General features: G+C 44.5%; 2 protein-coding genes across 10 annotated transcripts in view; one reads left to right on the plus strand and one right to left on the minus strand.

The window, feature by feature from the left end:
- LOC100745097 (cytosolic carboxypeptidase 1) overlaps window positions 1-12955 on the plus strand; it is a 32499-nt gene that overhangs the window by 7820 nt on the left and 11724 nt on the right. For all 8 annotated transcript variants that reach the window (XM_024367910.2, XM_033320924.1, XM_033320923.1 and 5 more), the window contains 8 exons: window positions 122-253; window positions 392-535; window positions 1273-1444; window positions 1805-1871; window positions 2067-2242; window positions 2336-2924; window positions 3391-3900; window positions 4268-4446. In XM_024367910.2, coding sequence (XP_024223678.1) covers window positions 122-253; window positions 392-535; window positions 1273-1444; window positions 1805-1871; window positions 2067-2242; window positions 2336-2924; window positions 3391-3900; window positions 4268-4446 — 1969 coding nt within the window. The remainder of the gene's footprint in view (window positions 1-121; window positions 254-391; window positions 536-1272; window positions 1445-1804; window positions 1872-2066; window positions 2243-2335; window positions 2925-3390; window positions 3901-4267; window positions 4447-12955) is intronic.
- Window positions 4513-10944, minus strand: LOC100745296. Of its 2 annotated transcripts, none has more exons than XM_003489812.4 (4): window positions 10769-10944; window positions 8202-8559; window positions 7430-7585; window positions 4513-6424 (listed from the first exon to the last, which is right to left on the minus strand). In XM_003489812.4, exons 1-4 carry the CDS (start codon window positions 10812-10814, stop codon window positions 5713-5715), a joined length of 1272 nt encoding a protein of 423 aa, XP_003489860.1. In that variant the 5' UTR covers window positions 10815-10944; the 3' UTR covers window positions 4513-5712. The 2 variants fall into 2 exon arrangements, with proteins under 2 accessions (XP_003489860.1, XP_012241489.1); XM_012386066.2 differs by having other exon boundaries at window positions 6202-6424; window positions 7423-7585.

A 12955-nucleotide genomic window follows, 5' to 3' on the forward strand; every position in this document is an offset into this window, starting at 1 on the left:
CTGGATGAATAGATTTCTATAATTCAGAGTTTACAGATATCTCTACGTTTTCTACACAGAAATATCTATAACTTGTCGAACGTTTCGTGTTTATAGTTGTTTAAATCCGACTGGTTTTCAGCAATCTCTCTTCAAGTGTTGGTGAAGGACGGCATCTCCAGCACACTGGAGAAAACGTTCGTATGCGTCGGTTACATTCCGCATCTGAAACTCAGATTGCTGTTAGAGTGTTTCAAATATTTCACAACGAGCAGTACGTAGACTATTTTCGTTTATCGTTAGCGACGCGCGAGCTGATCCCATCAGCGAATTGAACTTTAGCAATTAGCCGGAATTTAAACGAGTACCGGTATACAACTTACTTACACGAGCATGTGTGTTTTGTTCGTAGAACTTTGTTGCACGAAATTCGTGAAGGTGGGCCTTGTGCATCTGTTGATGAGGATTTTCGAAAGATGGGAACGATTCGACGGCCCGATGAGACTGAAGATTTGCAATTGCGCCTTGATCACGTTGCAGCACTTATGCGTCATAAGTGAGTTTATTCGTGCCGACCTTTAAGCGTTGCGAATTACGAGAACAGCCGGCCGGAAGTTGAGTCTGTAGGGCGTAGAACGTATAGTCGCTTTTCAGCATCGACCATCGTGTTCTTGGGTTATTCCTAAATAAAACATTCAGATTAGATTTTTATTTATTTAAATCGATCGAGCAAATTGAAGTTTAAACGACAGGACTTCACTGAGATTATCTTCCACTATCTATGTTTTCTCGTTCATATAAGCATTTTACGTTCACGACAAATAGGTTCAATTGTCGGGAATTCGTTTAATCTGTTAATCGCTTCCAGATAAGTCAATTATATTCTTTACAAGCGTAAATATGTAATTCGTTTTCGACAGAAATGCCACTATGCGTTAGAAGATGGAAGATTTACAAGCAAAGAATTAAATACGTTGTTATATCCTAGAGTTATGTCAGCCTTAATTAACAACTTAATCGTGCATTAACTGAAAGATTGTCCGAATAACCAAAAGCTCGTATAAATAGAGTTCCGCCGTATACAGACGTCGTTTCTTCTTGTGTAATTATTTTTGAACCGGTTAGTTATAGCTTAGTTAGAACATCGAATGGCTCTAGTTATCTTTTCTTACGACTTATTTGCCATTTCTTGCAGAGCAAACATATCGCATGTAAATTTATGTTCGCGTTATATCCACAAGCGGTGGTTTTACGTCGCCATTACACGTTGGGACTTCTTTTTGCCCGTTTCAGAAGCCGGCAGAAAGGCTATCAAGACGAACAATGGTCTGCAACTACTGTACCGGTTTTGCAGCAACTGTCCGGAGGATAAGGCATACGATTCGTTGCTGTCACGTATATGCGGAATAATCAATCAATGTCTGGAGAAGAAGGAGCTGCCGGTGCCCGAAATGTCTCCGGCAAGGTGAACGAAACATTCAAGGACGCACGAAATCGATCGACGCTCGATCGTAGCTCGAATCGTTTTTTCACGACGGTAGCTTATTGTTGATCTGGGCTAACGGATCAACTATCTGACGTTATCCAATATTAATAGTAGAAGAAGCATGTTGTTTGTTACGATAATGGGTAGAAGATAGGCGATTGAGAGAGAAGTAGAGATTCGTGTATCGATTTGCTAAATATTAAAACGAGAATTTTACTTTGGGTATCTTGAGTATCCAGTGTGTCATGTGCATTGTGTAGGTTTCTGCGCAGATATCCTCCGGCAACAGGCAGCATGATTATAAATAACCTTGTAAATCTATGTCGAACTTTTTTGCAGATTTGTGCTACCCGAAGCAAACGTTAGACCGAATAGCGCCGAGAGTGGCAGCGACATCGACAGCCAGGTGCGTATTTTTGTCGGTCGGAATGATGCAACGAGTGAAACGTAAGGTTGCGAGGCGCCACACGGGATCATAAAACATCGTATAATTGCCTTTTGACGCCGGAATGGTTTCTAAGAAACTGTCTTAGGTCAAATGTTAAGTACCGAACCTTAGCGAGCATCTGTAATCTACAACGAGCAAAATGTCTCTACGCAGGCCTGTAGCGTGGCTTCTCTTGGAAGACTGTACAGTGACCTTGATTCCGGAGACGAAGAAGAAAGTCAGAATTCAAGGACGAACGTGAAAAATATGAATGCTGCCGACGAAGTGGACGAGAGCAAATTCTTCGCTGGTGTGTTCACTTCTCAAAGATCGGAGGAGGATCTGGCTGAGTACGTCGACAATATTTTTAACAGACAGTTTTTTGGGTTAAACTTTCATTGGGAGAAAGTTTAATTAACCTGTATGTCGACTCGATTGTTTAGATACGGCGCTTTCTTCAAAGAATTAGGCAACATACAGAACCAAGTTTGCGTAGCAAAGTCTTCAACGGAGAAATTGATCGATGCGGCAGACACGAGGATATGCAGTAGCAAAACAAAAACGTTCACGAAGGATCCGACAAAGGAAGGGATAACGAAGAATCAAACGTCAAATAATGACACGGCTATCAAAATCTTTAATGACATGTCTTCGAATTTGTCGGATCAACAGGCCTATTGCGTGATAGCAAGCAGAGTGAAAAGCGTGATAGGTTTCGTGAAGGTGGCTTACCCGGATTTAATCGGTGGCGATGGTCTCGGGAAGGACGAGCCTTTGAACAACAAGGACAGGAAGGTCTGTCGATCGAAACTTCTTACGTGCGTGGAACGAGGTCTTCACGGTGGCACCTTGGTTCAAGAAGTAGTCTATGATCTTGACGCTTTAGCTTCTAATAACAGCGACGAGCAAACACCGGTTGATAATCATTTGTGCAACTGGGATGAGAACAGGATAGGGAAACGTTGCTCCGACACCAAACAGCTGCACTTCGAGTCCAGATTCGAGAGCGGGAATCTGAGGAAAGTTATTCAGGTACAACTCTATGAATATTTCGTATTATTCAATCTTAACTGCACTGCCAGCCATAAGTATCATCACGTTATTGTAAACATCGCTCGACTAGGACACCTTATTTACTTTCTCAAAAATTTCGATTGCCATCTACGCCTCGCTTTTTGTACGGAACAATCTTTTTTCTGAGAAATAAGGGTATTAGTAATTAGTAATTAATTAGCGATTCGATAATATAGAATACGAATAAAATATTTATTTACTTGAGGCAGTCTTACGAGTGTGAGAACTTATGAGTGTGAGTACGTTATAATGTAAAATACTAAATCAAGTAAAACGTGCTGGGTTTTTCCAATAAATGTAACGTGTAAACGCGATGGTACTTATGGCTGGTGATGTATATCTAATTTTCCAAAGAACGATACTTCCGTTGGTTCTCGTTTCGCGGTAAATCTGCATCATTTCTTTCCAATCCGCTTCCTTGCAGATAGGCCCGAGAGAGTACGATCTAATCTTGACCCCGGATGTGAACAGCGGCTCCAGGCATCAGTGGTTCTATTTCGAGGTATCAAACATGGAGGCGAACCTGCCGTATACGTTTAACATCATCAACTGCGAGAAGGCGAACTCGCAGTTCAATTTCGGTATGAAACCGATTCTCTTCAGCGTGACGGAAGCTCAGTTAGGCAGGCCAGGTTGGGTGAGAACAGGCGCCGATATCTGTTACTATCGGAATTGTTATCAACGTCCAACCAAGGGGAAAAATTATCTGACTACGTCGTTCACTGTCACCTTTCCTCACGCGTACGATGTTTGCTATCTGGCGTACCATTTCCCTTATACGTACAGTTTGTTAATGACAAATATTTGGAAGTGGACCAGGAGGGTTCCCTCGAATACGTATTTCAGAGCGGAGACTCTTTGCGAAACGTTAAATGGAAACAACAATCCTCTGTTGACTATTACGTCTTTGGATTCTAAGAACAATCCTATACAGGTGAGCTTCGAAGAGGAAATATGTATACAATTTAAGAATTGAAAAGAATATTTTACTAGGTGATGGATGACGAATGGCGTTGATTTTATTACATAGAAATTTGAACTCTTTGACAGGCTGATACAACGAAGATGAATTCAGAACGAACGACTTAGGAAATATTTATTTCGACGTATATTTATCGACAAAATTTCTTTTGATAAAAATTCCTATTTTCAACTTTTCACGGTCAATCGATTTTAATAGTTTCGTTACGTACAATAACATCTAAAATATATGAAATTTATAGTATTATATTTTTTATGTTACACTGTGAAAGGGCCAATGGAATGATCTGGAAACATCTCGTTTCCTCTTTATTCTCCAGAACCGTAAAGTGATATTTCTAACATCGAGAGTTCATCCGGGTGAAAGCAATGCCTCATGGGTGATGGATGGTACGTTAGAGGCGCTGTTGAGCAACAACCCTTACGTAGCGAGTTTACGAGACGATTACGTATTCAAAATAGTGCCAATGCTGAACATCGAGGGTGTGGTAAACGGTTGGTAAGTGATTTCTAAGAAGGTAGTTATGTTAAAGGTTGACAAAGATCGACACGATACCAACAAGAATGTGTTTCGTACCTTTATTAATATTCAATTACACAAGTTGCACATTCGCGCCGTGTTTACGCAATGATATTCAAGATCCATGCGTCGATGACCTATCGTAGCAATAAGAAAAATCATCTCGTGAATGTTGATCTACGCGTATGCCGATTGTCATATGTCTGGATGACCGAAACGTTGCGATTCGTACGTGTTCCTCGAGTAACCATTTTCCATTTAGCATCCTTCGAGACCCTCAATACTCTAATTTTAGTTCAAACGTTAAAATTACGGTTAAGATCGACGTTCGAACCGTTATCAAGGAGAAAATCCGGGTCAAACCGATCGGCTACGAAACGTTTCATCTTGCAGACGTACGAATAACGTTAACTAAGATGATTACACGTCGATATGCATGAAGATTCGTGGCACGGGCGGACTCCCAACCCTACACCAATGATGATTCGGTTAGCCTTAAGAACAACGATAATGTAGTTCACCGTGCGTTTCCTCCTGTACCAGCTTAATGCCTGAGATCCCACGCAGATGAGTCCTCACGTTCGTGTTTATTATCATCTACCATGTCTACGAGTCAAATAGCGCTAAATGGATACGTGATCCGATAAAAAAAAAAGACTGCTGAAGAGATAGAGAAGAATCGAGCGCGACCGATCCTGTCACGCGGATGCAATATGTCCGCCGGTGCCACTGATTAAGGATCGAATTGAAATGGTGGAATGAATGCCCTTGCGAGAACGATGTCGGCTATCGTCGGAGATCGACGCCAGAAGGAAAAGACTCGTTTCCAAATTTACGCATGTATTCGAGCAAATTAACTGTTAACTTAGTTTAAGTTTCAAAGGAAATCGAACATTCTTGAAACTTCATTCGGTATCAAGACATCTCTGTTTAAGACGAAACCTGATTTCGAAAGTTTTCCTTCTGTCGATCCAAGGACCCCGACGATTGCGAACGGCGTGAAAGAATCCGACGAGCGCTAACCGGAAATTTCATTGAATTCAGAACGAATGGATGAGCGATGAATGGCAACGACCGGTCCCATCGTGATCGCGATGGGATCGTTCGACCGCACGCGTGTACGCGTGCCTCATGTCCGCTGTATAAACATTAAAATAACGTACATCAATACATCTAGTTCCTCGAGAATCTCCTATGCTCTTCACTTATTAACGAACAACGCGACGATGCCTAAATTGTAAAGCGTTACTTGGACGGAGGGTCTAATACTTTGCCGTTGGTGCGCACTTTGATGTTGTACCTGTAGGCCGGTTCCGCCTCTGGCAGGATCGTGCTGCTGTCGTCGTCTTGATCCTTCATCATCGACGATTCAGCCGCCTCTGGTTGGTCGTTCACGTAGTAATCTTGGACGCTGTCGTATGGACCGACCGTGTGTGCGTCTTCTAAACCGTTATTTGGCGACTCGGTTTCGCCATGCATCTCGAAATAATCCGGTGACTCTCGATGTTCGACTTTCATGTCGGAGGCCGAACGTAAAGAGGAACGATGAACTTCGCGAGTCTTAAGGCCATCGAATACGCTGTCTTTTCTGGCCTGTGGACCTGGAGTGTCGGTAAACAGGCTCGTGATGTCGGGAAGATGATCTGGTCTGGTGTTGTCCAGTTCAGCGTTAGTAGGTTGTTCGTGATCCTCGGTGATTACTGGCGAAGACGTGGACGGTGATAAGGCGGGTTGCTGTTGCTTGTCAGACGCGGGAACGGCCGTGGTAATCAGCCTGCTAACGACCGGGTCTTCAGGTAATTTCTCGTCGACGGAGCTCTCTTCTTCCGGTGTTAACTTCTCGTCGATGCTGCTCTCATTCTGCTCGTCGTTCTTGCTGGCGTTGCTTTCCTCATGCTCGTCGACCTGGTCGTCGCTGGCTGGCGCCGAGGTGGTTGTTATGTAGGGTCTGCGATTTCTGGAAATCGCGCACTAGTTTCAGGAGAACGTTGTCGTCTCGTTCACGAGGGCAAAGCGATAGATTTACAGAGGATTATTATTTAGAATAGAAAGTTGTGACAGTGACTTGTGGTGTTCCCTCTCGTATATTAGCGATAATTCGTATTAGTATCGTCTATGGTGTTAAAAGCATAAAAAGTACATAGAAAAAGTCTGGCACCACTGCTTAGCGTAATATTAGTAAGATCAAATATTGAAATCGAAAAATGTCGATAATATCGATCTATAATCAGTAGTGTCCACGCTTTTTCGGATTCACGTGTGCTTTGCGTTTCTGTGTGTGTATTATGCGTCGTGTGTCTGACGTTTGCGAGAAGCGAGAGAACGTGTTATTAATTACAAGCTGTGTTCTCGTGTTCGGGAACGTCACGAGTGATAAGCAGTTTACGTCCGAACGACAGCAAAGGATGTCGCACAGTTTCCCAAGTACCATCTATCTTAACAATTATTCAGACTACATTATCCAGTGAAGCGTTATTTGTCAGTTCCTTTTATCAGTTCTCATAACTCATAACCGCACGGAGAAAAAAACCTGCCAGTTCGTTAGCCACCGTGGACTCACTGGCTCTCTACGATCGCCTATTCAATTAACGCATGAGACAAAGACATCTTGTCCGCGTTTAATACGCGCTCGTATCGAACCGTTCACTCGATTAATTTGCATACGAAATTCGAAGGAGCCTCGTCGTACCATAAAATCGTTCGCGTATTTACACGGCATATTTCGTTGGCGTAATTACATGGTTGCAAGAAACGCCTATGGGCCGACCAATTATCGCGTCCCTTTCACTGATATCTTATCGGTTTGTCCCACCGTTTTCTATTTTTTTGTCCGTGCGCCATCGAGATTCACCTTGGTACACGTTGAACTCTTCTGATAGCCTATCTGCCTATCTCATTTTCTCTCTCTCTTATTCTCGGCGGTTTTGTGTATTTTTGTGACAAGTATTATCTCACCTCTTACCCCTGAGTCGCAGAGACTGGAATGCTGCCGTAGTTGTAGTAGTAGCATCTTGTTTGCTCGCAGATGAAGTCCTTAACCAAGGTGCAGTCCTGGGCCTCCCATGCTAACGTAGGCGCTGCCATCGCCACGCATCCGTCCGCGCTGCCGCTGTCACCGCTGGAACCGAACAAGTTCCGGATTAGAATTTAAATCATCCGGCACCCGTTTATCGATTCGATGCACGCGTTTCCGGGTGGAGACGCGTGCACGCCGCGGAAGGGACGCCGATAATTATCGTCCGTGACGACGAATCGATCTTCGACCTATTGTCTTCTTCCTTGACGCGAAAGAATCTTCGCTGTGTTTCTATTTGCCTGGCTCTGTAGACAGAACGTGACGCTTGCTTCCTTCTGCACGCGTGTCTTTTGTCTATGTGATTTCCGGTTCTGACTGGTTTTTTTTTTTTTTTAACGAATGATCGTTACGAGGTTTGTTCCAATCCGATAAATCATCGTTTCGCAAGGTTACACGCCGAGATAAAGATAAAGAGATAATTGAAAAGTCACGCTTGCTACTTTCTGTGCACGCGTGTCCCTCGTCTACGTGATCTTCGATTCCGATCCGAGAATTTTTAACGAAGGATCGTTAAAAGGATTGGAAGGTTCGTTCCAATCCGCTAAACTATTATCCCGAAAGGTTAGAGAGTGGGATAAGGTTCTTAATTCCAAAGGTCGTTACGAAGTAATCTACGAATTGATTTTAGTGGAAGTTTGACGTGCAAGTTGATGATTACCTTTCGCGTGCCACTCGTTGAGGTTCGGTGCCGGGTGGAACGTCAGCGGGTCTGTTGCCAGGTCGCCTCAACATGTAGTCGAAGGTGGCATTGAACGGAAGACCTGTGCTCATCCAGAGGAACATGTCCGTGCCCAACTTGTTGCCGGATGTCCAGAAGTCGTATTTAACGTAGCCGGCGTTTTTCAAGTACTGCGTCATCGTATCGGCTTTTTCCTTAGTCTCGAAAGAGGCCAACTGCAAGCCCAACGAACGACAGTACTGATAGGCCAAGAAGTAATTCAGTTCCGGACTGTAGGGATTCATCCTTGACACGAAGTATTGCACACCGTCTAACTGGATCGTTGTGATCCTTTGAGCTGCAAAATTCATTTCAATTAAAACTCGTTATTATTCGTCAGAGATATTCATTAATCATAGAGAGAACGTATATTAGGTACGCATTTCTGCTAGATGTTTACCAAGTGTCGCTCGATCACCTGCAATTTATTCCTAATGATTATCCATGCAGCGTTTCATTATCCTCGAATACATCGACTAAATTTATTTAAATGAATTCAAAATTATGTATCGAAAGGTGCTGTTTATTTTTTGAAAATCAACATATGTTTCATCGATTCAAATGCCAGAGAGCTATCGATCGATCCCATGCCCGACAGAGCCAGCTGATGAATAAAAAAGGAAATTCCTTTCTCGTTCTCGTATTATCTCATCGAGGCACGTCTCCGCCATTGACTTCCGACCAGGCCACAAATGGCAGCCCCAGACGCGGGAAAAATCATCCTGTGAATTCTAATCTACCCGGTGTTCCATTTTAGCATCGTCGCGCGAACCGTTACGTCTGCTAGCAATTATAACTACTTTTTATTCGTTTAATTCGGAGATGCATGTCGCGAAGCGGAAGAAAAATGCACTCGACGTATCCAACGAACGTCGTTCCCATTCACATCGAATTCTATAGCCTTTCAGCATTTTAAATCAGCCTATTCCAACCATCTAGATCTATCAACTACCATTGTCTTCCGTTTCCTTTTCTTCGTTTGTCGTTAATTAAGCTTCGTAAAATTTGTTACGAATACTCCTATTAGAAAATATAACGTCAGCTTACAGCGTCACATCGAACAGGTCGATTGTGTTCAGCTTAACTCGCACTCCCGCTCGTCGTAAATCATTTACTATCGCGATTTTAATTTATTACCTCTGGGATATGTATACATCATTGACGACGTTCGTTATAGCCAGACTCGCAGAATGACTGTGTAGTTTGTGAGAAGTGCCGTGTTCGCACGATACACGCCGTGCGAGTTCATCGACCTTCTACGTCTATTTGGTTAACTGTACTTATAAATTATGACCGGTTCAGGCCACCAAATAGTTGGCAGACGACTAATACAAAGTCTAGAAATTTCGCAACGAGCTTCGCCCGAGCTGTTCTCTCTCTTTGCGCGCAAAAATCACCTGCAGATTATACCAAAATTCCTTTAGGAACGCGGACCACGTTAATTTATCAAATTTCTTCTCGCAATTGGAAATCGCGATAGACGCTTCAGTATGTATTAGATTTTCCAAAGATTTAACGATGAAAAGAACGTGGTATTTTCGACGGCACATGTTACGAAATAGACGAGCGAGCAAATTGATTGGAAGCGCCTTGAGAAAGAAGACGCGTGATAAATCGAAAGGGTGCGTTTCGCGTAAAAATGCTCCGGTTCGTGAAGCCCGCGGCGCAGGTGGTGGTAAACGACCTGAAGACCTTGAGACGTCTGCCGCCAGTGCTCTCTAGAAAGAAGACGCCTGCTAGACGCTATGAGCCGCGATTTCATTCACGAATTACGCGTCAATCGTACGTATGGTAATTAACGCGATCGCGATGACGATAGTTTAGAAGCATTGGAAATTCGTCAAGCATCGTTACGCGTTACGCGAAATAAAAATTCGGCACGATTAAAAAAGGAAAAAAAGAAATATCTATCAAAGGAAAAAATTCGAATGTAGAAAATACGAGGAAAGAATCGTGACATTGGATGGACTTCTCGTCGTTAATTAAAGTCTGGATGCACGGTATCGTCCGTTGAGCAGAAAAAGAATCGTTGGGCGAACGTAGCATGAATAACGAACCGCGAAGAAACGAGTCAGAATGACGAACGAGTGATCTTGAAGTGGCGTGCGTGATCAGCGACCGCGAGTTTCCTCTTCAACGTTTGAATGCACCGGACGTCGCAGTCGACGTTTTCTTCGAGGGAACGACAATGCGAGGACGAAAGCATCGAACAAAGAAGAGAAGTTGAAAAACGAATCGATGCGGGTCGAGGTATTCTCCGGACAAAAACTTGGCGTTATTCCAACGATACGAATCATCAAGAGACTACCAGAATTCGAAATCCGAATCTCAAACTGTCGAAAGTTCGAGCAAACTTCTTGCCAATCCACTTTGTTCCTAGCGAATTCCAACAGTCGGATCAGATTCCTCTCTGGTCTCTCGATTCTCGAAAGCGAATTTTTCAGATCGAACGTACATTTTCAGCGAATTGAGCGATAACGACCGATATGTCGAGAAAGTGTACCAACCTGAGGCGAAAGCCGCGACGAGCAGCAACAGTAGAGCGATCTTCATGGTGGCGTGTGTCGATTAATCGATCAAGCAGCCGTTTCCGTTTCCGACTCTCGGAATACACCGGATGTTAGTGTTAGGGTCGCGTTCTCGGACTGGCCTCGCGCTGCGCTGTGGGGCCCCTTAAGAGTCTTCTGCCCGGATCCCAGAGGAGGGGGTCGTTGAAGATGATTCACTGGCTAACCTAGAGCAGGACGAGCGGAGCCCACGAAGGGACGAGCGGGCACGAGAGAGCGGGATAGCTCGAGACGTGGACGGGGGATACGAACCGATCCGAAATGTAATCGACTTGGCCGCGCAAAAAGCCTGCGAGGTGACAAGGTCAGAAAAAAATACGAGGTACCACGATAGATGTCGGTGCCGGAGGGTTAGAGAGGATGATGCGGTGCGTTCGTTGACACGGCTTCGCTCTCTCGTACGTTTCTTCTCTCACCAACTTTGCTCTCTCGGTCGAACTTTTTAGCCCACCGATGCATCGAATGTAGATTCTCGCACGTTCTCGCTTCATAGTGCGAAGATTTGCGAGTGATTTGGAGGATTGGAAATTGTCGTTGGTCGGTTCGATCTTGAATCTAACGAACGTCGATCCAACTAACGCGCAACGTACGATTGTACTTTCTTTTCTTTTTCAACGCTTGCCTATACGTCGTAGAGAGAGGGAGAGAGAGAGCATAAACGAAAGGAAAATGAAAAAATTGAAACGAGATTGAATCGCTACGAGATCGGAGAGCTACGAACGAAATAGCAAAGCCTGGATCGTTAAGGAAACGGAGAACGAGGCGTGAAGCTGTCTAGCAGACAGCGGGAAGATGGTTTGACGGTGGACGCTATTAATAACGTTGTCCCATCGTATAGTTTGTTTTACGTTGGTAGTTGCAGCGGATGGAATTTCGCTTTAGCGTCACTTCACGATGTTCATCGTCCTGAATGGAATTGTATCGACGAGCTGGCGCAAAAAGACACCGACCTCAAGGTAGACTTCATTTCTGAGCGTGGATCGCGAGAACGCGCCACATACCATCCCTCAAAATCACCGTTTTCCATCGTGAACGACGTCGACGATCGGGATGCGTTAACGATATCATCGTTCCAATCAACTTGGATATCGTGGATGTAAATCACGGCTTGGAAGAACCTCGAAAACGTCCGTTGGCGACGTTTCCTCGTTCCAAATACCTTTTTCATTTTCCCCTCTTTCGATGCTCCGTAGGACAGACACGTTCGATCGAACGTCCATCGCGAGTTAAATATACGAACAAAATTATATATAAACAGCATCGAGATACGACGTAGGATGCTAATCGCTGGACGAGGCTAGCGCGCGATTGCAATTGTAACCTGCTAGGTATTACGGGAATCGTACACGCGTTCGATATATTGCACACGGTGGTCGAAGTGACTCGGTGGAATCTCCATGAAAGTCGGAGTACACTGGCGCAGGAGGTTTTGAACCGGTTCCCTTGTTAAGCCTTTGGCGCCGTCTATTCTTATTCTTCGGTCTTTCCGTGCTTAGTTTTTTCTCCGCCGGCATTGACCGGGCCCCATTAAGGGAAGTATCTTCAACGTCTGAAAAACGCATAATCGCTTTACAATCGTTTAAATACATCCAGCCGCGTATTTTTATCGCGTTTAATGCGTACCTACGGTCACGAGGATAGAGGAGGATTCCATTTTAAAAGCGTCCACACGTTTCGCGAACGCGCTCGCGCCACATTAATTATTTCGATCTACGCGCTCGGCCTCCGCTGGCGACTAACCATTACGATACCACGGCGCGTAGATACGAATGAAACGTCGGAGAACTCTTATGAGAACGATGCCCATCTTAATGCACCGCACCGATATTAACCCCTTAACACAGTGAAGTCGTATCTCGTCTGGCCGAGAGATTTCTTGCCAGCGTTGCTTTCGTTGTGGATCCACGCTCGCGGCATCGGCGTATTCTCAGCGGCAGCAAAAAGGCTCTTGTCTCAAGGTAGGCTTCATTTCTGACCGCGTCTTCTCTCGCGCCAGAGATCACTTGCTTCTGGAATACGTGCTGTATGTATTGTGTGCTTTTCTCGCGTCGAAACGACCGCGCGCCACCGAGGCCCAGTTACTTCGATTACGATATGCAACCGGTACCGGACAACCAACAAGGAGTG

This window comes from Bombus impatiens, unplaced genomic scaffold (genome assembly GCF_000188095.3).
Source record: "Bombus impatiens unplaced genomic scaffold, BIMP_2.2 scf_0377, whole genome shotgun sequence".
NCBI classification, from domain to species: domain Eukaryota; kingdom Metazoa; phylum Arthropoda; class Insecta; order Hymenoptera; family Apidae; genus Bombus; species Bombus impatiens.